At 39.9% G+C, this 23,708-nt stretch overlaps 1 protein-coding gene across 1 annotated transcript in view; it reads left to right on the forward strand.

The window, feature by feature from the left end:
• The window catches only part of ap3b1a (adaptor related protein complex 3 subunit beta 1a), a 52,574-nt gene extending 30,421 nt beyond the window's left edge, over positions 1–22,153 (forward strand). Inside the window, exons 23-27 of the mRNA XM_057360266.1 lie at positions 7,301–7,529; positions 9,222–9,306; positions 11,294–11,391; positions 15,221–15,359; positions 21,520–22,153. Of these exons, the coding sequence (XP_057216249.1) occupies positions 7,301–7,529; positions 9,222–9,306; positions 11,294–11,391; positions 15,221–15,359; positions 21,520–21,676 (708 nt within the window). The 3' untranslated portion in view covers positions 21,677–22,153. The remainder of the gene's footprint in view (positions 1–7,300; positions 7,530–9,221; positions 9,307–11,293; positions 11,392–15,220; positions 15,360–21,519) is intronic.
• Positions 22,154–23,708: the final 1,555 nt, after the last annotated feature.

The following is a 23,708-nucleotide window of genomic DNA, read 5'->3' on the forward strand; positions in this document are numbered from 1 at the left end:
AGGTTTAAAGTTTGGTAGCACAGGCCAAACAGTAGGAGCACAAGTATAAATTGTCAGTTGTCATCATTATAAAAAATTATGCAAGTGCAGTTCATCATGAAAAGGCAGGTAACTGACAAAAGACATTCATGTTACATACAGATGGATAAATTAGGGCCATGTAATTTTTACACTACCTAAATTTATTTAATTTTTTCTAATTTGTGTGTTTTTCCTTTTTTACTATACAATAGTGGTATATTTGTCCACATAAATTACTGTAGTATACTATTGTATTTACTATAGTAAACTACAGTAAAATTCTTAGATACTATCGTGTTTTTGAACTTTACTATAGTATACAGTGTTTATCAATTTACTACAAGGGCACTACAATTTTCAATAGCAAATACTATAGTTCACTAAAGTATTTTTTGTCTGAGTGTTCAATTTAACGGGACTTTTATTTTGACGGGTCTTTGGGGAGACGCTTGTTTGCCGATAGCTTCTCTCAAACAGTAAACGCTCGTAAAATAAACTCTCAGAGCAACTCTGACTGGAGATGAAGTTCATGTGTTCATATCCTCATACAGTGCAGACCCAGATAAATCCTGGACCATCACTCGTGTTGTATTTTAAACTGTGACATAATTCACTCAGACGCGCAGAACAGCCAGATGACATTTAAATAACAGGATTCCGCTCCGCATCTAGGTTAAATCATAAGGCGAAATAACGTTATAACATTTCGTCTCGTCTCGTTTTGGTCAACGAAAATGAAGAGACATTTTAGCATAGTTTTTATTTTGTAAACCACATTTAGTCTCGTTTTTATTCGTCAACAATATTGCATTTTACATTTAATTATAGTCATCGTCACATGACCAGCATTTACGTTGCGTCTCTTCTCGTTTTCGTCACGTGATAAAGGTTCGTTGACGACCATATTTAGTCATAATTTTCGTTGACGAAAGCAACACTAATCCTCGGTTTCCTGAAGTCCACCAAAACTTTGCAACTTTTTATAGGTTTCAACCTCCATCTGTCAGAATTCCTATTTTCCAGCTGTCCATCATTCCGGGGTCGCCCCTGTGACCTGTATCGCGCGTTGGGGGGCTGATGGTGGGATGGGTTGGTGTCAGCCTGGCGGCTTTGATTGACAGGTTAGTCAGGACCGGCCCGCTGCGCAGGCTGAAGCTGTTAGGCACAGGTCATTAGAATACTACCCACGAGCCTCAGCGGGCCAGCTAATCAGAGTTGAAATAAAGGGTGAGATTGAGGGAGAGAAAAGAAGCTTATTTAAAGTCAATGCTATGCATAAATACATTACAGGCCGCTATAATCTTAGTCACGGTGGATAAACCTCATCTCTCACCCTCGCACACATACATGCATTCAAACGTTGTCCTTTATTACGTGTCGCGTCACACGCCTGGCCTTTTTTAGCCATCTGCGTGTTTGTGTGTGTGTGTGTGTGTGTGTGCATGCAGATATATGAAAATATATTCATACGACATGACCGTGTGTGTGTGCGGCACGGATACAGATAAAATAACCGTGTGTGAAATAGAGAGACACTCCAATGCATTCTGGGACGGTTAGCAGTGGTATTTAGCTGATCCGGGGTCAGCGTGCGAGCTATCTGCCTTGCCTTCTCCCGTCTCTAATAACATTTTGACGTGCGGATCTGCTCTGAAATACTGTTTAAGCGCGCGCTCGGGGGAGCCGCCTGATAACTTTTCATTCATAATTAGCGTGGGGCGAATGGGGGGCGTACGTGGGGCGTTAGAGGGAAATTGAACTGTCAGTGTAGGGCGAGTGGGGGGCGAACGAGGGCGAGAGCGGGCTGAGCGCGGGGTGGGGGGCGTTTGACCCCATCACAATCCGAGGGCCGCGTCATAATTTGTTCATTTGGTGCCCATCAGCCGGTCGGCGTTGCCGCGGTGACCTCGTTCTTCTCGGAGCACGCTCAGTGCCGTCCTCATTATGACTCAGCAGCAAGGTAGAAACGCACGCGGAGACGCCGACTCGTGCTGTCAATCAAACACGCGTTCAATGCCGGCCACATACAAAGTGTGGTCATTTCACAATGTGTCTGAGCTTAATTTGCCTTTAGTTTGTGTATTTCTGTTTGCTGTCCTGTCGTGATTGATTGACATTTTGTTTTGTGTGTGTTGAGGCTGAAAGATATATCGAAATGATCAAAACATTGCAAGTGTGCATATTCCATTTTGTTTGTCGCAATAACAGAATGATTTTAACACCTCAAGAAGTTATGAATAGTGAACGTTTTAGGTCGATGCAGATATCAGAGAAAGACTGAAGAGAGAGAGAGATGGAATTTATGTTCATTTAAATACATTTTACTTTTAAATATATTTTAACGTCATTTTGAGTAAGTTTTAGCATATTGCTAAATATCACATTGTTTTTCTATGGATGGTTTCATTGGACGCACTCGCCTGGCCCTAAGTTAACTTCCGGTCTGTGTTTGTTTATCAGTCTGGCTAGTGGCTAATAATATAACTATTTATATTTTATTTTATTTATATTAATTTATTTTCATATATTTTATAGTATAATAATTGTATTAAATAAACAATTTGTTGAAATTTGTTGTATGTTAATTTTATTAAATAAACAATTTGACGAATGGATTGTGTAACTTTGTTATAATACCATAATAATACTGGCTAGACATACTTTTTACTGGCTAGCTAATGTAATATACTTGTTTTTTTTTGTTGCTTTTTATCAGAAATAATCTGCAGGGACTATTCTTTGCGGATTTGTACCGGAGGTTAAGTTTGGGCAACAAAAGCGTGCATGCGCAGTAGTGTTTGTTTATGTTGTCTTTATCGCGCAGCTTTGGTTGGCTAACGATTGCATAGTTGTGTTTTACCTGTTTTTAAAAAGAGATTTTTTTGTGTGATGAACGTTTAATCGGTCATTTTAATATGAACGAACTGACATTTGCATTTTTCCATATCGTGCTGTATTTTTTTTTCAGACCATGTGTGCTATAGACGTGTATGATATAACTCAAATTTTGTGGCTTGTCTGGAACTGTATGTGCTGCCACTTTTCTAGTAGAATGGACTTATTTTTGCGATGTAAAAATCATTTACTACCGGACCTGAGCCTAGCAAGGTGCTAAAAGCCACTCGGAACAGTTTTTGGCACCTGCGTGGTGTTGCCCTGGCAACCACTCGCAGCATCCTAACTGGTTTTGCATGGCACATGACGTTTTCCTCAAGGATTTTGTTACTGTAAATTGTAGCTTGTTAATGAGATTTTATTTCACCACGGTTGTGTTAAAAGAAAAGCTATTACATGTGGAAGAAGGATTCTTGCTGTTAAGGTTTTCTTCTGAAACCTTGTATTTCGTGATTTTTATTTTTTGCCATAAATGATTATTATTAGTCACCCTTTATGTTTGTCAACTGGTTTTGCAAATATCTAACCAATAAAAAATAAAAGGGTGCACTGTATTTAAGGATTTAAAAAATACAGTGTTTTTCCATTTCCCGAAAAACAGCGAATTTGAACATCCTAGGTTTTGGAAGGACAACGACAATATGTAAACAAAGAAACTTCTCTTAGAAAACTGTGAATCGTGCGCTATATAACCAGGGGCATTTATTACAAGAAAGATTGTGCATTTTTAAGTATACACTTTTACATACAGTACGCAGTGGTGTTAATGCAAAATTTCATAGAAACACATTACGATTATTTTGAAACCTTAGCCATAAATCACAGTAACTTTTACCATCTGACAGAATCAATGCAACGCACACACAAACACCATTGCTCTATATGACATCTTTCTCTTGAGACGCCAGACAGACAGCATGCACTTACTGTATGTGTCTTATAAACAAACGAATTAGATTTCAAACAGAAATAGAAAATAGATTTTTAATTCTGTCTGCTACATGTCCCGCTGTCCTCTGGATATCCTTTCATTCTTTCCCTTTACGCTCTCTCTCTTTCTCTCTCCATCCCGGCTGGCCCATGCGTTTTGCGTCTGTCAGCAGGTTTGGGGCGGCGACTGGACAGAGAGGATGCTGGGAGATACTGGGATGTGAAGGTGACTAGATCGGGTTGTCATCCATCACTGAGGTTTCCGTTAAGCTCATCCATAATAGAGCCCCTCAATCAGACTCCCCTTCACACCGGAGAGACGTTTCCCTGCGTGTGTGTGTGATATGGCTCGGTCAAGGTTACTCCTCGCTGTCTGTTATTTACTCTTACACCGCCCAGCGAAGTTGAGTGCTTTATAGGACACAAAGTGTGTGTGTGTGTGTTATATTGGTGATCATAAGCGATGTTGTGTTGTATATTGGCTTGTCCAGTCCTTGAGTACATAGATGGGAATGGTTATGGTGGATACAACCTGCGTGTGTGTAAATCTAACTGTTGGAGATGCTGTAAACATTACGGCTACTTTTATCAACACAGACTGGCTTGACACCTCCAAAGCACAGCGATAAATTCGCGCACTATGTGTGTGTTTGTTTTTAGAGTGCTTTTAACGGTATGTGACTCATCCAGAGCTTGTTTTAGCCACACACAACCGCTGTTCGTATAGCACCAGTTTCAGATATACCAGTTTTCTTTTGGTTTGTCTAGATTTAGTTTCGCTGTCCGTGACGGTGTTTGAATGTTATGAAGGTGCCGTCATGGGATTTTGATTGATCCTAAAAGTCTTTTTCAGATTTCTGATTCACGTTTGCACTGTTTAAGTGACCCTGTTTGAATTTCACTGTTCAGACATTATGTGCAAATACAACACCCCTCCATCACTCGCAAAGTCCTGCATGCATTTTCACCTCTTGCATGTTTTTAGTGAACTGTTTTGGTTTGTTCGATATTTATTTGCTGAATGGTTTTCATCATGTACTCATCCTCATGTCGTTTCAAACCTGTATGACTTTCATTCTTCTGCAGGACACAAACGAAGAGATTTTTGATAAGCAACCACCATTGACATCCATTGTGCGGACTCCGAAACATTTCTCAAAATATCTTCTTTTGTGTTCCACGGAAGAAAAAGTAAAGTCCAGGTTTCGAACAACACGAGGGTGAATAAAAGATGACGAATTTTGATTTTTGGGTGAACTATTCCTTGAACACATTTTACGCATCTTCAGATTTTACAGCACAAAGCAAAAAGATGCAATTTCTAACTGTGTATTTTGATTTTATTCTCCGCGCAATAGTTTGGACTCTTATGGCGAATGCAGGTGGACTCTACAGCTCGGAGGGATTTGCTGGTGTAGAAGACAAAGCCAGAGCCAATAAATAAATAGCAGGTTGAAATGTCATTGCTGTCCAGGTGTTCGGCGACGGCGTGTAGAGCCAGAAAACTGCCATCAGCCGGCGATCTGTTCTGCTGTCACACGAGGGTAGAGAAGCCAGAGATTCAGAGCTAATGCATTGAGACGTCAGAGGTCCTTCCACACTCGTCATATCACCGACAGACAGGGCGCTATTCAGCCGTGACGCTTGCCTTTGCTTTTTTGGGGGACAATACACTGATTTTCTCGAGGCGAAGTGAGAAAGCGGGGATCTTTTTGATCAGGGACATACGATAATGTACGTTTGGGATAGAGGATTATTTTTGTGATATTCTGGAGTAATTATCTGGATAAATAATATTATATGCACATAGGCACACATTGAAATACATGTACCCTTAATAGTGCTTAGGGGTTTGTTTAAATCCTTAAAGTCCCAGTGAAATAGAAAACGACAATGCCTATTTCTTCATGAAATATTGCAGCGTTTATTGTAAATAGTTGATCAATGTGGGTCGTTCTCTTTTTAAAAATCGTGTGTCCTCATAATCTTTACTTAAAATCTGAAAATGCACTTCCGCCCTGAAATGACTATCCATCTTAGATGACGTATGTTAGACGGCTTGGGCGGAGCATCCGTTAACTCCTCCCCTTCAACGGTCAGTCTGCTTCCAGTTCCATTTCAAAATGCAACGGCTGTTTTTATACATCCAATCAAATCGCAGAGAAAGACGAAAGCCACGCTCACTATTTGTCTTATTAAAAATTCCATTTCACTCGGAAATGCGTCAAAATATGGAAGTAAAAACGATTTTTACTTTGGAGAACAACATGTGCAATTTTCTAACCAGACTTGTTATTTTCACCGGGGTGAATAAGATTTGGGGGTGACGTATTTTACCTTAGACCACTTGGCACCCGCCTGACACCCTGAGAATGCATAGCGACACATTGGCAACAAGCATAGCCTGTAGACTCAAAATGAACTTGTGTTTTTACTGCATTTCAAACTTCCATAAGATTTTCCATTCTAATTTTCCATTCTTACAGCATTAAGATTAATCCAGCATTACTCTAATGTGATACATGCATTTAGCTAAGGTTGCACTAATGTTTTACTGATATTCTCATAATGAAAATGGCCGTAACTCTCTCTCTTGCCATGTCTTCTGTGTGAAAGAGATTTTACATTAAGATGAAAAGTTAAAAAGGCGGTTTAATAGGATGAAATGGGCAAATGCAGGACTTCATTTTTGTGTGTGCTTGGTAGCGAGAATGTGTCTTTCTTGTGAACTTAATGTTTTAGGGTGTAAAGGTGAAGTATATTCTGTCATTTCTGTGTCTCTGTAAAGGCGATTTTCTCAATATTTGATTTTATTTACACCCTCAGTTTGGAGAGTTTTAAATACTTATATAATACTTTCAGATGACGTGTAAATCTCAATTTCGAAAATATTACCCATAAGACTGGTTTTGCTGTCCAAGGTCACATATAAAATAAATATCAAATAAATTGTTATATTTATTATAACCAAACATAGACCGGAAGTTAACTTGCGGCCAGGCGCACACGTCCGCTGAAACGTTTTTTTGTATAACCAGACTTTTACTGCAAATACCATGGTTTAACTATAGTTATTTTTTGTAGTTTTATTTGTAGCAAAACCATGTTTCATTTTTAAACATTAGCCTGTCTGCTATTGATCGGACAAACATGATAGTCCCGCTCTAAACTCTAAACATCATTGGCTGAGCAAGTACATTCTCAAATCTTTTCTATTTTTAACAAAAAAAACTACAGATTTCAGCTTTAAGGTGAGTTAGGAGAATGTTTTACTAATGAAAACTACCATTAAAAACTACATAGTTGACCTTTACGAATCCAGTTTTTACAGATTACCCAGAAGGCACTACAGCGGTTCATAATTACCAATTTTGTTTCGCTACACCTTACATGTTCACCAAACGCAGGTGTCCTTTTCATCCTTGTGTATTTTTCTGCCGTTTGTTCCCTCCAGGCCAGTTCTCCCGTGTTTGTGCCGGAAACCTCCCATGAGCTCCTCCACAGGATGACGGGTAAAGGTCTGTCCGCCCAGTACCGCTTCACCCGGCAGCCTTGTATCTATGGCAACAACATGGTATCCCTGCAGCTGACGCTAAGCAACAGTGGTGACCAAGCCCTGGAGAACATCCACATCTCAGAGCGGAGTTCCACCGGACAGGACATCCATCGCTTTAACACGATCGGTGAGCGGGTCAATAAAGCCAGGGCTTCTGACTGCGAAACGCGAAGGAGAACATTTCCTTGCGCTTTTGAAACTGAAGAGTTTTGGCTGTTGGTATCTGTTTTCGGGGTCAGCCGATCGATAGGGAGGTCATTTACATCCTCGAGCCTTAAAGATGCAGTAACGAAAATGGGCGGGGGAGAGAATGTGAGCATAAAAAACGACATTGTAACTGTATTGGTAAAATGGCAACATCATTAGAGAATGTAATTGAAAACATGACATTTTTATGCGATTAGAAATAACATTTGTATTTGTAAATGTGTTTATTAAGTATTTAGTGAAAGTTAAGAGACAAAGAGACAAAATTACCAAGACTTCTCTAGCAAGCAGTCTTTGACCGCTCTCGCTCTCTCTCTCTCTCTCTCTCTCTCTCTCTCTCTCTCTCTCTCTCATCTCTCTGTCTCGCTATCTCTCCTCTCTTGATCTGCGCTCCTTCTCTCTGTCTCTTCTCTTCTCTCTCTCTCTTCTCTCTCTCTCGCTCTCGCTCTCCTCTCTCTCTCCTCTCTCTCTCGTCTGCTCTCTCTCTCTCTCCCTCTTTCTTCTCTCTCTTCTCTCTCTCTCTCTCTCTTCTCTCTCTCTCTCTCTTCTCTCTCCTCTTCTCTCTCTCTCTCTCTCTCTCTCTCCTCTTCTCCTCTCTCTCTTCTCTCTCTCTTCTCTCTCTCGTCTCTCTCTCTCTCTCTCTCTCTCTCTCTCTCTGTCTCTCTCTCTCTCTTCTCTCTCTCTCGTCTCTCTCTCTTCTCTTCTCTCTCTCGTCTTCTCGCTCTCTCGCTCTTCTCTCTCTCTCTCGCTCTCTTCTCTCTTCTCTCTCTCTCTCTCTCTTTCCTCTCTCTCGCTCTCTCTCTCTCTCTCTCTCTCGCTCTCTCTCTCTACTCTCATCTCTCCATCTCTCTCTCAGTCTCCATCCTCTCTTTCTCTCTTCTTCTCCTCTCTCGCTCTCGCTCTCGCTCTCGCTCTCTCGCTCTCGCTCTCGCTCAGCCCATGATAATCTATCTGATATGATTTCAGCCTGTTTATCGATTAGTAGAGCTCCTCTCACCAGACACGCACACACATTCTGAATGTTTTCTGTGTTTCTCAATTTTTCTGTCACCTCCGAAGATACAAAGCAGCTCTTCGTCATTCACACATCAGGGTTTTATTACGTGAAATTGACCCATGTTCGTGTTGATAAAGCATCACACTCATTCATTTCATGGCCGGGGAGGGAGAAGAATACATTCACGCTCTTTCTCTATAGCCGTGCTTCTCAAACTTTTCCAGGTGCTTTAACATTTAACAGTCCAGCAAAAACAGCACTACTGTCATTTCAAAGTCTCATTTGTTTTCCTTTTGTTGATCCCGTCTTAAACCACTGATGTAGTTTTGTACACTCATATGTACCCTGATACAAAGCCGATACATTTCAAATTATTCATAATTTAGTTAGTTTAATAATTCAGTGTTGGTGCTTTTTGTCATTTATAATGATGATTATAAATATGGTTGAGAAGCATGGCTCTTGTGTTTTCAGATCTACAGTGAAGTTAAACTCTACGCTTCTGTTCATCCATGTTCTATCTCTCCTGCTCTTCTCCCTATGAATTTAGATTGATAGATATATAAATGTAAGTGTCATATCTCGCTTCTTCAGACGTTTTCTCTATCTCTCCAGAGCGTTTGGAGCCGCAGGCATCCGTAACTGTGTCCATGGGCGCGGACTTCAATGATTCCACACAGGCAGCCAACTTCCAGCTCTGGTGAGAATATGTGCAACATACTTTAAAGAGATGGTTTACCTACAAATACAAATTTTGTCATCCTTTTTTTACCTTTTTTTTAGAACCTTGACAGGTTCTTCTGTGGAACACAAAAGAAGATATTTTGAGGAACGTCTCGGTGGTTTGGTGTCCTTATAATGGAAGTCAATGGGGTCCGATGTAGTTTGGTTAACAACATTCTTCAAAATATCTTCTTTTGTGTTCTGCAGAAGACCAGAAGTCATACAGGTTTGACGTGACGTGAGAATGATTAAATCAGGGGTGTCCAAAGTCAGTCCTGGAGGGCCGGTGTCCTGCAAAGTTTAGCTTCAACCCTAATCAAACTCACCTGAACAGCTAATCAAGGTCTCACAAAGCAGACTAGAAACTTCCAAACAGGTGTGTTGAGCCAAGTTGGAGCTAAACTCTGCAGGACAGTGGCCCTCCAGGACCGACATTGGACACCCCTGGATTAAATAATGAAAGAATTGTCGTTTCGGGGTGAACTATCCCTTTAATACATTTTTTCAACACACCCTCAAATCGGGTATATCTGACGCCTCAGATAATGTGTTTTCTATAAAACAAAAAAAACACGACAAGAGTAAAGGCATTAGTTCTCGCACTGCTATCACATCGTGATGGGCTTGGCATGTCATTATACAGATTAAATTACCGTTTATTCATTATCCTTACACATGCAAAGAGAAAACCCGACGAATCGCTCCCCTCTCCAATGCGTCCCTTAAAAATAAATTATTACCGAATAGCGTGGTTAGTAATAATATGCATTACATTTTTTAAATAATCTAATTTGGAGCGATTACGCTTCTCCACAAAGCTTGTAATTGTTTTTTCTTTTTTCGATTACACCGGAGGCTTATGTGATCGATACAGTGAAGTAGCCGGGCTTGAATAACATCACCATAAACAGCCGAGCAAGGGACGAGCGAGCGACCGGTAGATTATGTGCGCTAATGGAGCCAATGTGAGTTCAATGACATGGGGACGCGTGGGCGCGGGTCAGGCCTGCTCGGGGAGTTGCTTTAAGGAGGGATTTGGTCCCTCTGAATTCCACGGCATCAAAAGATTACGCCGCATTAGGAAGAAATACCTGGATTTACTTTAGACCGTGATCCCTCGCCTGCTATTATTCGTTCTCTGTATCTTTTCACGCCCGTTTCCCCTCATCACCTGATCTCCGTGGCGACCCTGTACTCCCGCTCCCTATTGGCTTCCTATTTCCCTGCCTGCCCTTCTTCATGAAGGGACTAATGTTAGATTTCGGTCTTATTGGCCTTCTTTCCTATGGCACGCCACCGAACACAAACAGTGATGATGCTAATCAATACGAATATGAAAATAGAAATGACTTTATTATCTTTTCATCTTTGCTCTCTCCCTCTTTCTTTTATCCCTGTCTGCCTCGGGATCAGTAATGATTGATCCGGTGGGATAGTAATAACACTTCTGTTTCTCAACTAATTGGTTAGTTACAAAGTTAAATTGGCAAACCTGACAATCGATAACTTGATTCTTTTACTCTTTTGGGAGGAGAGGGGGACCAAAAAAGAGAAAACGCAGATCAGGTTCCAGTCTTTCACACAGTTGTTGTTACTTGTTTAAAAAGTGAAAAACACTGTTACAACTTCCATGCATTTCTTTACTGTATTATTGTTAAATTTGCATGAGATGAAGATAACGTTTGAATGATTGAATAATGTTTGAATGATTGTAATTGGCTCGTTTTTATATGAAAATGTTGCTTGTTTGCAATCGAGCAGATACAGCTAGTTTATCTGTTTGTCCAAACAATGGGAGACAAGGCAGGGAATACTATTGCTATTTTGCGCTTCTGTTTGGGGACCCTAGTGGATCAGAAATGACAAACGCCACTTTTAATATCAAAAGTAAAGGAGGAAAGGGAGATGGACAGATATAAGCTGTAGTGTTGGGACCTGATGGTTGTGTTCTTTCACTTCTGCAGTACAAAAGAAGATGAATTTAGTGTGTCCATCCAGCCTGCTGTGGGAGAACTACTGCTGCCCGTCACCATGAGTGAACCGGACTTCACCAAAGAGCAAAGTAATGCAAACACACTTAAAGACCTTGACAAAACGGAACAATCCAAATGTAGTCTGGGTGATATGGATAAGTATTTTTCAAATATATATATTTTTTAAATTGTTTGTGTATTTAATTTCATTTGAATTAAAGTCTTGCTTTCAGTTTTCAGGGAACACATACTGATAAAATGAATACTTTTAGGCTGTGTTCACATTCCGTGTTTGGTTCTCTTGGTGCTTTTGTTCCGGACCAAAAAACAAAATGATTCATTTCCCCTGTTTTGTGTTCACACTGGCGTTTTTAGCACCTACCAAACCTAAAGCCATGAGGTTCCAACCTGATTGGTCACCTTTCATGATGTTTAGTTTGAGATGGAACTTATAGAACATCCAAAACGATGCTAAGCTAAACACGTTCATGGTAAGCATATACATGACATCACACCAGCCGAGATTTCACAAAGAGCTCATACAGTAGGTGTTAAAATAGAATCAAAACGGCTCCAGAAATGGTCTCGGTCTGCTTGTCTGGAGCATACCAACATTTGGATAACAGAATAAACGATACTAAATCGAGCAATTTCATCAGAATTGATTTTAATTGAACCAAACCTGCCAAGTGTGAACACACCCTTAATTTAACATATGTCACATATTGTTCATATTTGATGTATTGCTCCGTTCTTACAGTCCCGACTCCCTCCAGAGACCGGCGCACATCTCTAACCGCGTGGTTTTGTTGATGAACAGTCTGAATGCTGGTGGCAGGCGTGCGGTGCAGAAAAGCTCCAAATAAAGCGCCTCTATACATTTAAATCTGTTTATTTAAACACACACACGCAATCTCTGCTGTAATAGTGTCCCTCTGAATGTAACCGGCGATGCAGAAAGAGCTGACAGGCGAATCTGACATGCACGCGCTTCACACGCCGGCATCCACTCTGAAGGCTGCCACAAGTTGTCCGTGGAGATCTGGACCGGACGTGCTCGACCTGTTCACCGCAGCGACCCGGTGGTCCTTCAGAGAGCTGGAAGCTAAGCGGTTAAGCGGGAAATAACACAGTTTGACAATTTATGCATTTGGCAGACGCATCTATCCAAAGAAGCCGTACGAGTACCTGTGTTCCCCTGGAATCGAACCCGTGACCTTTGTGTTGCTAATCTGCATCTGTTCTCAGGCCTTTCGTGCTTGCTAATGGCATGCTGGGAGTTTAGGGTGGGATCTCGGTTCGTCCGACAAGCTTAAGTGTTTGGAAAACAGCATTATTTTATAGCAACACAGAAACCAAACATGTTCTAATCAAATCGTTCCCTTTATTATTGATGCTACAAAGCGTTCCGGCTAATAAAGCAAAACACACGAACTTGGTTTAGCGTTCGGCACGCCTTTCGGGATCCAAGCACACACACACACACACACACACACACACACACACACACCTGGCTCGTTCGAATGCCCCTTTCTGCTTCCTGGCCCGACATTAGGCCGACATAATGAAGCAGGCGCTCGACGAAAGAAACAGCGGGTTTGATTTTTCATTTGCGCTCAATGGATTCCTGCCTTGTCTTTTTAGAGAGCACCTATACCTTTACTCAGGACAACACACTCGCGAACACATTTTAATGAGCGGAGAGAGTGCCTCCCGCCTCACTATTTACAGACGGGGAACAGGAAGTGAGGCGCTTTTTATAGCCAATCATTTATTCTTAATTGGTTGCCGTGGCAAAGGCTTTTAGCATAAGCCGCGCTATATTCATTTACTCCACATTTTCTCTACAATGGACCCTAATGGACAGATTTAAGACTTTAAATGAGCACTCTCAGAAACCTCACCCCCGAACCCGTGTGTGTGTGTGTGTGTACATATTAGCGCGCGCTCTCACATTCTTGCCGTATGAAAGCCAAGCTGAAGTGGGTCGTCGTTTGTGCCTTTCAGACTGAAAAGCTCCGGGTCTGTCTGTGTTTTTTCTTTTTTTAAGTGGAAACACAACATTTTCATTTAGTCTAGTTTGGGCGCATTAAGCAACATTGTGTGTGTGTGTTTTCCCGCAGACGCTTGTTAGGGTACAGCCGAGCGCTGCTTTTATGCGCTTGTCGCCGCTTGACGAGACGCATTCACGCGCCTCTAGCTAATGTCCTGCATGGCCGTGGTGTTCTCGGCTTGTGTTAGTCTTAATCAAGTGTAGTGTTCCAACGCACCCTGCAAATATCACACGCTCTCGCTGACGGCCCAAAATATTTCAACCTTCCGTCCTCTTCGTTCTGCGCTAAGTTCCTTTAAGTTTGATGTTTGGATGTTGCAATATGAACTGAATCTGTCGGGGAAAGCTCTCAACTTTGTTAAAATTACAACTCAAACTTACGTTTTTTTATTTGTAAAGCAGTACCTGCACACTTGAAAATACTGTATACTTTAGTACAGTGGTTCTCAAACTTTTTCGTTGTAAGGCCCCCTTTGTGTAGAGTGCATCGCTTTGCGGCTCCCCAAATAAAGACTTGTAATCTTAAATTTTACATTTTTATTTCAACAAAAACATATTCGGTTATACAATGCTGAAACATCAATTCCCTTGTCTGGTGGTCTTATTTTTCTGATGTTTGATTGCATAAAATCTATGATCAATTTCTATATTTCATAAAATGCCACAAAATCTGTGGCCCCCTGGATCCATCTCGGGGCCCCCCCAGGGGCCACGGCCCCCAGTTTGAGAACTACTGCTTTAGTATTTGCCTTAGTTATATATAGTATATTGTAGTGTATTAAAGTATTTGCGTCAATTTCTTAATGTAGACTCTAGTATTCTGTAGTATCATTTTATACTACACTATAGTCTACGACAGTTTAATTTTACTACAGTCTACTATAGTAAAGTATACAACATGAATTTTTCGTTTGGGATAATCACTATATGCGATAATTATATGCAACATTTCTTTTGTTTTGTAAAGCTTCTAGTGTCCATCCCATATCAAAACGGTATATTTCAAGATTGTTAATACTACAGAATACTTAAGTGTATATTTACAAAGTGTACTAATTTCTAAGCTACAGTAAACTTACAGTGCATTTTCAGTTTACTACAGTAAATACTAAAGTGTACTACAGTATTTTTTATGTGGCTTGGTCACAATGTGCTTTATTTATTTGCAAAAAGTGCAAAGATTCTTTTTTTGTAAAGCTTATAGTGATCATCCCTCATAAGAACACTGTGCTGTACTTTAAGTAATATACCATAATGTTTTTAAACCTTGCCATAAATTTGAATGTATACGAAACTATTTATTGCCGATTGTCTGCGACAGTTAATACTACAGAATGCATTAGTTTGCATTAACAAAGTGTAGTAATTAATATACTACAGAATACTTACATTTTTACTAGTTTATTATAGTAGATGCTAAAGTGTACTACATTGTTTTTGTGTGGCTTGGTTACTAAATGCTTTAATCATATATATAAAAAATATTTTTTTGTAAAGAAAGAATTTTCATTTTGCAAAGTCGTATTTAGTTGAAGTTAAATTTCATCTTTCAACTCAGCAAACAAGCGACTGGTGTTTTATTCCACAGTGTTTTAAACCATGCCCTGCTGGTTTGTGCTCATTGAGCCGCAGCGCTCGCGTCACCCTCACGGGTTTCATCCTGCTTTGCGTCATTTCCCAATTCTGTCTTTCCCTCTTTCTTTTTCTCCTCAACATTTCTTGCTGTCTCGCATCTGTTCGTATCCATCAAAATGGCCAAGAACAACAAAGGATAAAACAAATTTTTGCGAAATGTAAACAAAATGAGCTGTTTATTATCCTCATCTGTTCTAACCGTGTCGCTTACATTTTTTCGTGTCGCTCAGGTAAGCTGGTGGGCATGAATGAGTCGTCGGCAACCATCTCCATGGCGCCAGACAACGCCTCAAGCCAGTCGATAAACAGGAAGGTGGTGTCTGTTGCCAACCTGGGCGTGGTAACGTCTGATCAGGACACCATACACAGGTAAGTTTTAAGGAAAATGTCCCGTTTCTTAAAAATGAAAAACTTCTGCAGCACTTAATATTGTTTAAAAGAACGTTTTATTGGCTTTATCTCTTTAGGGGCTTGAACAAATATGATCGTATATTGCATGGACAGATTTGCTAAAAATGTCTCCAGAATTGACTAAGTTTAAACAAGCCCAAAAGTTTGTATAACAAACTTTTTTTAAAGTCAGCAATTTTGGAAAAGGGTATATTTTGAGTTTTGCACAGAGCTCCAGTTGATAGAATTTGTTTTATATTTACATGAACATGGGGAGATGCTTTTATCCAGAGCGACTTGCGCATGTGTTCCCTAGGATTTAAACCTTTGTGCCACACAAATATTTGCTATCGTTTTGACTTTGTAAAGGACTTTAAAATGGAACTTTCCTACTGAATGTATACACACGCAAACATACATCTCGCTTGACACACTTTGTTCTCGCTCTCTCACATACACACACAAACACGGGGATGTTTGCTCTGGACTTTCTGCAGTCTGAAGGCAGATAATGCCGTAATTTAATTATAAAATATGAGAGAATTTGAAAGCACCTTGAGAAGCATTAGAATCTTCCTTACAAGGACACGCCGACTAAGTGGAAATCAATGGCCGCAGGTCTGTAGAAAAGGTCTATATTTCATTGGGAATACGCAATCGTGCAAATGAGACCGTGTCATCAATCACCGCCTGTTTCTCAAAAGACATACCAGAAGAAAAACTTTAACCGTCCTCTACAAACCGTAAGGCACTTTTACGCTTAAACTTATACGAAGCTGACTATCTTTTTTTTTAAGATTAGCTCTGTTTTTGTTAGTGCCCGGCTTCAATGGAGTTTAAATGGAGTTTTAACCATTTCTAATTTCCTTCTCTACCCAGAAAGCACTTTTCAAGGCTATGGTTTTCTCTAGCGGCCCACTCTGTGCAAGTTCAATGCAGTTTGACTCAATACATGGTCTTTCAACTAAGACACCTTTCATGTCTGTGTACATTTGTTTGGCTTGTATATCAAGCATGTGTCCATCACAGTCACCTGCTGGCCTGAGCAGAGTTAACTGACCCGGTTTTTTGTGGGGTTTGTGAGTTGCAGTTCCTCCGTGCAGCAGCAGGGGGCAGCACTGCTTTTGTCAAACACCATATCAGCAAGAACATGAAGCTATTCTTCCCTTTTCAATTCAGTTAAATTGCAGCAATTACAGTCTTAAACATATAGGATTCTTTTTATCCTTCTGATCTTTGAGTTTGTGCGTGAAGGACGTTTTGTATCGTTTCCAGTATCGTCTAATCGGTGGGTTATCTAGACAATTAGTGAAGTCATTCTTGAAGACTAGTTTATGGGGATGTTCATCGGGTACAGATGTGTTTCTTACTTTAGGTAGCCTAATATATAGACTCTGACAGCTCCAACTCATCCTTAACAAATAAATGGGGTTTTTATTTCACTTCATTTTAGTCGTAACGCAAATAGAGATGTGCAGATTATTTATAATAACGGGAAGATTGCTGACAGCAGGGGAAGGGATGTAACAGTTTGCCTTTGTTGTTAAACTAAAATTAAAAGAGGATGAATTTAGACACGGACTTCTGAAGGGTTTTATCAAACTGTTTTAGCAATAACTTGTATTACTTAGACTGTCTGCACATCTAAACCCCTGTGAAGTTTCATTTTATTTATTCGTCCGATGAAACTGCTGCCATAAAAATTATTTTGAAGATCTGCATATACACGGATAAAGAGTCAAAGTTAAAAGCACTCAATTCTCTTGAACGTCGCAATAGACGTTGTCTGTATGTAATGCACCAAACTGGTCAGACATGATTATTTGACGGGAGTGTCCACATGCGTTTGGTCGTGTGGTGTATTGAATGTGCATTCTCGTTTAGTTTCCATGAAATGTGGATTGTGTGAGTTAGTAACCAGCTGTGTGTGTGGAGAGAAGATCGGGGAGGCGTCTCCTTCATTTTTTAGAGGGACATCTGGTCATCTGGTCACTCATCTGGTCAGATTAACCTCTATTAGAACAGAAGACTCTTAGCACACACTCGTACTTAAACCCACCTGGCAGGAACGCTTGGAAATTGATGACACACACCGTCTCTGCAGACACGAGGACAGATAAAGGAAAAGAGAAAACGCAGGATTCACCATTGCACATTTACATTTGTGAATTTGGCAGACGCTTTTATCCAAAACAACGTATTGCATACAAACTATGCATTTTGGACAAAATGTGAAATGCTCTGTTATTTGCGAGTCGTTTTGGATAAAAGCGTCTGCTGAACGAATAAATGTAAGTTTTATCAGTGTTTGCGATTCCTATACTTAACCACATAGACAACACGCATGTGTGCAATGTTTGCAACGCGAATCGCTGTCCAGGTCACACCCTAACCCTTAAGTTTAAAAGAAATTTAAAAGAAAAATGACAGAGTTTGCATAATAAACTTGATTCTGTTTATGGATTGTTAGGATTTTTGCATCGATGCATTTTTTTGCATTCAAATTAAGTACGTTCATACCAAAATTCTCAATGTATTTTCTTTTTGTATTTCTCATTATTTTAAATCGTGATTGGCATTACTCTAATACACAAATTTATTAACAATGTAAATATTAATGAGTCAAAGGCTCCACAGCAAATACAAAAAAGTAACAAAAATCTGATTGTTGCAATGCAGTAACGTGCACTCCTATAGCAAATTTCTTTTGGTTCTTGGTGAAGTACGACCCAGACATGTTCCCAACATTTACTCGTTTACTCACCAAAATGTAAAAATACGAAAAATACTAGGAAATGCTTGCAACAAATGCTGATGTGATTTCCCAATGTTGTTCGTCTCAAAATGGCCAAACATTGGCTGATAGATCTAACAGCTGGACATATCTGTCATGATTGAGGTCGATTTGTGATCTGGTAATGTGAATTATAACTGTTGTGTGTAAACAGAAGTGTTGTGAGAAGATCCACATATCTCTATGAATAGAGGCGCTCTCTCTCTCTCTCTCTGATTAGGAGCAAGTGTTAGCGTGTGTGTGGATCGATGGCGGTCCGGCTGGCCAGCATTTGGGTTCTGCTTTGCTTTTCTTCCCACAGCCTCAATTAATCCAGTTCAGAGGCCGACAGCATAGAATACCAATGACCCATTTACAGCCTGAACCGCACCACACACACACACACACACACACACACACACACACACTATCTATCTATCTATCTATCTATCTATCTATCTATCTATCTATCTATCTATCTATCTATCTATCTATCTATATAGCTAATCTGATGTTGATAATTAAGGTCATCTGTCTTTAAAGTGTGTGTGTGCGTGCTGATCGTCAAATGTGACGCCCCTCTCCAGTTGGTTAGCAGCATGGCTCTTGTGTGCTAAATGGTGACCATTGTGTGTGTGTGTGTGTGTGTGCGTTGTGGACGCCCTCTCAGTTGGTAGCAGCATGGCTCTGTGTGAAATGGTGACCATTGTGTGTGTGTGTGTGTGTGTGTGTGTGTGTGTGTGTGTGTGTGTGTGTGTGTGTGTGTGTGTTTGTGTGAGTGAGTGAGAGAGAGTTGGGAAGTAAAAGAAGGGGCCCCGAGCTGGTGGGTCGGGGTGGGGGGGCGTATGCCTCTCACCGCTAAATGGGGTCCCCGCTTGTGAGGTTTTGTACTAAACGGTTCATTGTTGTAAAATAGTGTGTGTAAATGGGAGGCAGATGGGCCGTGTGTCAGGCACGTGGGTCGCGCTCGCTGAGAGAGACTGGTAGACAGACAGCAAGGAGGGACGAGGGCGTGGAGGTCACGCGGGGTCGTGTCTCGGCGCTGTCAATGAAGCGGTGTGCGCGTTTGCCAGTGTTTCCAGTCTGTGACGTTTCCACGGTTACTGGGTGCTGAGAATTCTCCCACTGAGCGGATTTTTTTGTTCATTACTTGCACACGATCTTATCCTTTTTGTTATTTAGTTCATTTTTTATATTGTTTAACAGTTAGTTGTGCGCTTCTAATCTCACTGGAAAGAGTTTTTGAGTTTTACAAAAGTTTTAGGCGTTTACAAAAGAAAAGTTCTAGATTTACACGAGAAGTCGTACCCCATTTTTTAAAATTCTGTAGTGTACTATACTATTTACTATAGTAAACTAAAGATACTACAGTGTTGTTGAATCAATTTTTATAGTAAATATTTACTACACTTTTCTATTTACTATTGTTAATACCACACAATATTATAGTATACTACAGTTTATTAATTATACTATACTATAGTATAATTGCTATAATGCACTCCTACGATTTACTACATTTTGCTATCGTAAATATTTTGGTACACTATAGTGTTTTTTTTCACTTTCTCTTGTATACTGTAAATCATCCTTTCAATTTTCTTTATTTTCAGTTTTTTTACTCATTGTGGATGGGTTTTAACAGCAAGGATCACACACACATTCTTAACACAGACACATACGTTCACAGCATTCGTGAATTGAGAAACAATATCTCCACTGAAACAGAAATTAAACCTGTAATTTCTCTGAATATATTTTGCTACATTACTGATGGTTGTGTCCCGTGCCCCCGCCCGACCCTCTGCTGTGTCTGTGAGAGGCTGCAGGGTTCCTCTGTGATTGACAGGGGTCCGTCCCTTAGCCCCTAATAGCTTCTTAACCAGACCAGATAATAGACTGCCATGCCTCTTCACCACACACACACAAACCCTTTCAGTCTCTCACGCTCACATTTGGATACACATATTTACATTTACATTTAGGCATTTAGCTGACGCTTTTATCCAAATTGAGTTAGAATAGGGAGGATTGCAATAATGCCATTTGTCTTAAGATATTTCCTTTGATATTGATGTACTTTTTTAATTAATCTTTTTATTGTTATTTACATCACTGGAAACAATACTTATTTACTTAAACTTTAAGAAAAAACCTTCTGTGCCATTCCCTATTTTATGTTTATGAATCTACATCTTTTCACAAAAGTTTTTTTTAATTCTACATTGTATTGGCATTTAGTTTATGTTACAGATTACAAACTGTTTTATAAGTTGCCAGTCATATACGGCTGTGAAAAGAATGAAGAGACCATTCCAGATTTTCATTTAATCAGCATTTCTAGATGTACTGTGGTCATTCCAGTTCAGTGTCTGTTAAATTTCAATCAAATCAAACCTCAGGAGTGACATAAAGTCATCCAACAGCGATGGGAAAGACTGACACATGAAAACCGTGATAAAAATCCAGGTTATCATATCAAAAATAATTTTTGAACTTTTCCTAAATACATGTAGAAATATTACTGAAATCAGAAAAACTGTCTCTTAATCTTTTCCGCGGCTGTATATATTTACATTGACATTTAGTCATTTAGCAGATGCTTTTATCCAAGGCGACTTACTAATGAGGTAAACAATAGAAGCAATTGGAACAACAGAAATATTTCCTGTAGCTCAATGGTTACAGCATGGTCTAGCAACGCCATGGTCATGGGTTCGATCCCAGGGATTGCACACACAGTACTCCGATACAAATGTATAGTCTAATGCAGTAGTTCTCAAACTGGAGATGGATCCAGGGGGCCACAGATTTTGTGGCATTTGATGAAATATAGAAATTGATCATAGATTTTATGCAATCAAACATCAGAAAAATAAGACCACCAGACAAAAGAATTGATGTTTCAGCATTGTATAACCGAATATGTTTTTGTTTAAATAATAATTTAAGATTATAAGTCTTTATTTGGGGGGCCGCAAAGCGATGCACTCTACACAAAGGGGGCCTTACAACGAAAAAGTTTGAGAACCACTGTACAAATGCATTGCAAGTCACTTTGGATAAAAGCGTCTGCCAAATGTAAATGTAAAATATATTTATCTAAAAGATTTAATTTCATAATTAAATTGATTTAAATTGACTATATCGCAAAAGAATGCTACCAATGTCGGGTAAAATATATGAAATGCGTTTGTCAAAATCTTGCCTGACCTGTATCTTTGGTTCGCATTAAAACTGTTTTAGAGTCATCTTGACAAAAGATGTTAAAAGGGAATAACTTTTTTGTACAAAAGTAAATAGGACTACTGTTTCATGTTGTCTCATATTCACAACTAATATTTGTATATCATTTGTTTTTTACAGGTTTGCTGGCAAGACGGTGAGTTCAGGTTCTCTGGTGCTGGTTTCGGTCACCCTGCGGGATTCAGATGCTCTCATCACGATTAACACGGAGAAAACCGTCATTGCTTCAATGTTACTGCGACAGTTAAAAACAGCCCTGATGAACAGTGCCACCTAGAAACTCACAGCGCGGAGAGCTAGAGGTCTCAAACACTGAGACGGATAAATGCCATTATATAGATGTAGCGTGCTCCTTTTGGCTTAGAATGACGCCTTACAGTTTTCTGTCTGGGGAAGATATCCTGGAGTCGGACATTTTTATATCTCTGAGAATTCCTCTACCAAATTTGCTCTCAGTTTCTTCTCTTCTAGGGAAAGATGGCTGTCCTGCTAATCTGTAATACTTTTCAAACTCATACTGACAGTATATAGATAGTCATATTGTCAAAAGCATATAAAAAGTTGCCAAATTTTCTGCATATCTGCTGGTGTCTGTCCATCTGGTCGAATGAAGAAAGATTTTATCTTGTTTTTCTGAATATTTACAGTATGTGAAGTGCCTTTATAAGCCCAAGTGCCCGACCTGCTCTCCTAGTGAGTCGCAGGTCTCTCACGGTTGCCAACTTCAAGAATAAATAAAATCCTATGGAAACTATGACGCGGTCTTGTTTATTTGTGTCTGACACAATGCAAACTCTCCTCGTGTTGTTTTTGAACGACTTTCTTGCTTCTTTAAACTGCAAATGACAGCAACGACCCTGTGTTTGTTGTTTTGAGTCAACGTTGTATAGTTTGAAGGATTTTCAGGACAAGTCGTACAAGACAAAAAGCACGCACATGTATGTGAAGATTTGACTTCATGATGTACACAAGATCAAAAAGATGAAAGAGATGTTTCTGTGGGAAGGGTATAGCTGGGATTCTTCACTTTCAATGCATCTTTCTTCATACAGTGAAAGGGAATGGTGACATTATCCCGCGTGGTCATTTAGTTGCATTGCACTTTTGTGTTTCTTTTATGTAAGAAAGAAAGTCTTACAAGTTTGGAACAATATGAGGGCAACTGAACATAAGTATATTTGGAATATTTGTGTGCACTGTCCCTTTAAAAATGTTTTCATCAAGGTTTTTTATGAGATGATGTCGGTAGCTTCTGAAGGTCATGCGTTTACTTTAAAAGACTGTACACTTCCATTGATTTGTACATGACTGACAAATGGGCATGTGATTCATCCAGCAGGTTTGGGAGAAATAATTCTGTTTCTTGGGGGTGAATTGCAGGTCACCTGGACGCAGCTAAAACCAACGCTCAAGACGTTTATAGACACTGGGTCTTCATAATCCTGACAACAAACCTGAAAGTGAGGGTTTGACTCTGACGTAGAGAAGATCAGAAGTGGTAAGAGATGCTCAATCCCGAAGTGTATTGTTGTGTGATCGCATGTTTTCTTCAGATTTAAATGGTAGGTTGCTGCTGTCACCAATGGCAAAAAATGAGTTGAATGAAACCGTCACTCCAGTGAAGTTTTCAGTGTACATTTGTGAAGTGGGCATCGGTCCAGGTTGGCAGCTCTCGAGAAACTGAAGGCCATGGTGAAATTTTTGAGACGATGATATAAATTGAGAAGTGTGACTAATGTCCAACCAAGACTGTTTTTTCTAGATTGGAGCATTTGAGGCAAGAAAAGCTAGTTGTGATGTGTGTGTGTGTGTGTGTGTGTGTGTGTGTGTGTGTTTGCTTAGATGTGTGTTAAACAGCTGTGTGATCATCTGTCTGCTATAGCTTGCACATTAATCATAATGTTAATGTCACAGAGGACACACTCCCATAAGCGCTCTTGAATGCACTCATTCATGACTATAGAGGCCTCACCGGCCCCTGCAGGTGTGCGTGTGCGAAATGAATTGGACCCCAAACTGTTACGCAATTGTTAAAGTGATAGTTCACCCAAAAATAAAAATGTGTTCATCATTTACTCATCCTCATGCCATTCCAAACGTGTATGATATTCTTCTGCAGAACACAAAAGAAGACCTTTAGAAGAACATTGTTAACCGAACAATATTGACCGATGTTGACTTCCGTTGTATGGACACAAAATCATTTGGACGTTTCTCAAAATATCTTCTTTTGTGTTAAAAAAATGAGTCATTTGAACAACATGAGAGTGAATAAATGATGACATTTTGAGCTGAACTATCCCTTTAAG

This window comes from Triplophysa rosa, linkage group LG19 (assembly GCF_024868665.1).
Source record: "Triplophysa rosa linkage group LG19, Trosa_1v2, whole genome shotgun sequence".
Classification (NCBI taxonomy): domain Eukaryota; kingdom Metazoa; phylum Chordata; class Actinopteri; order Cypriniformes; family Nemacheilidae; genus Triplophysa; species Triplophysa rosa.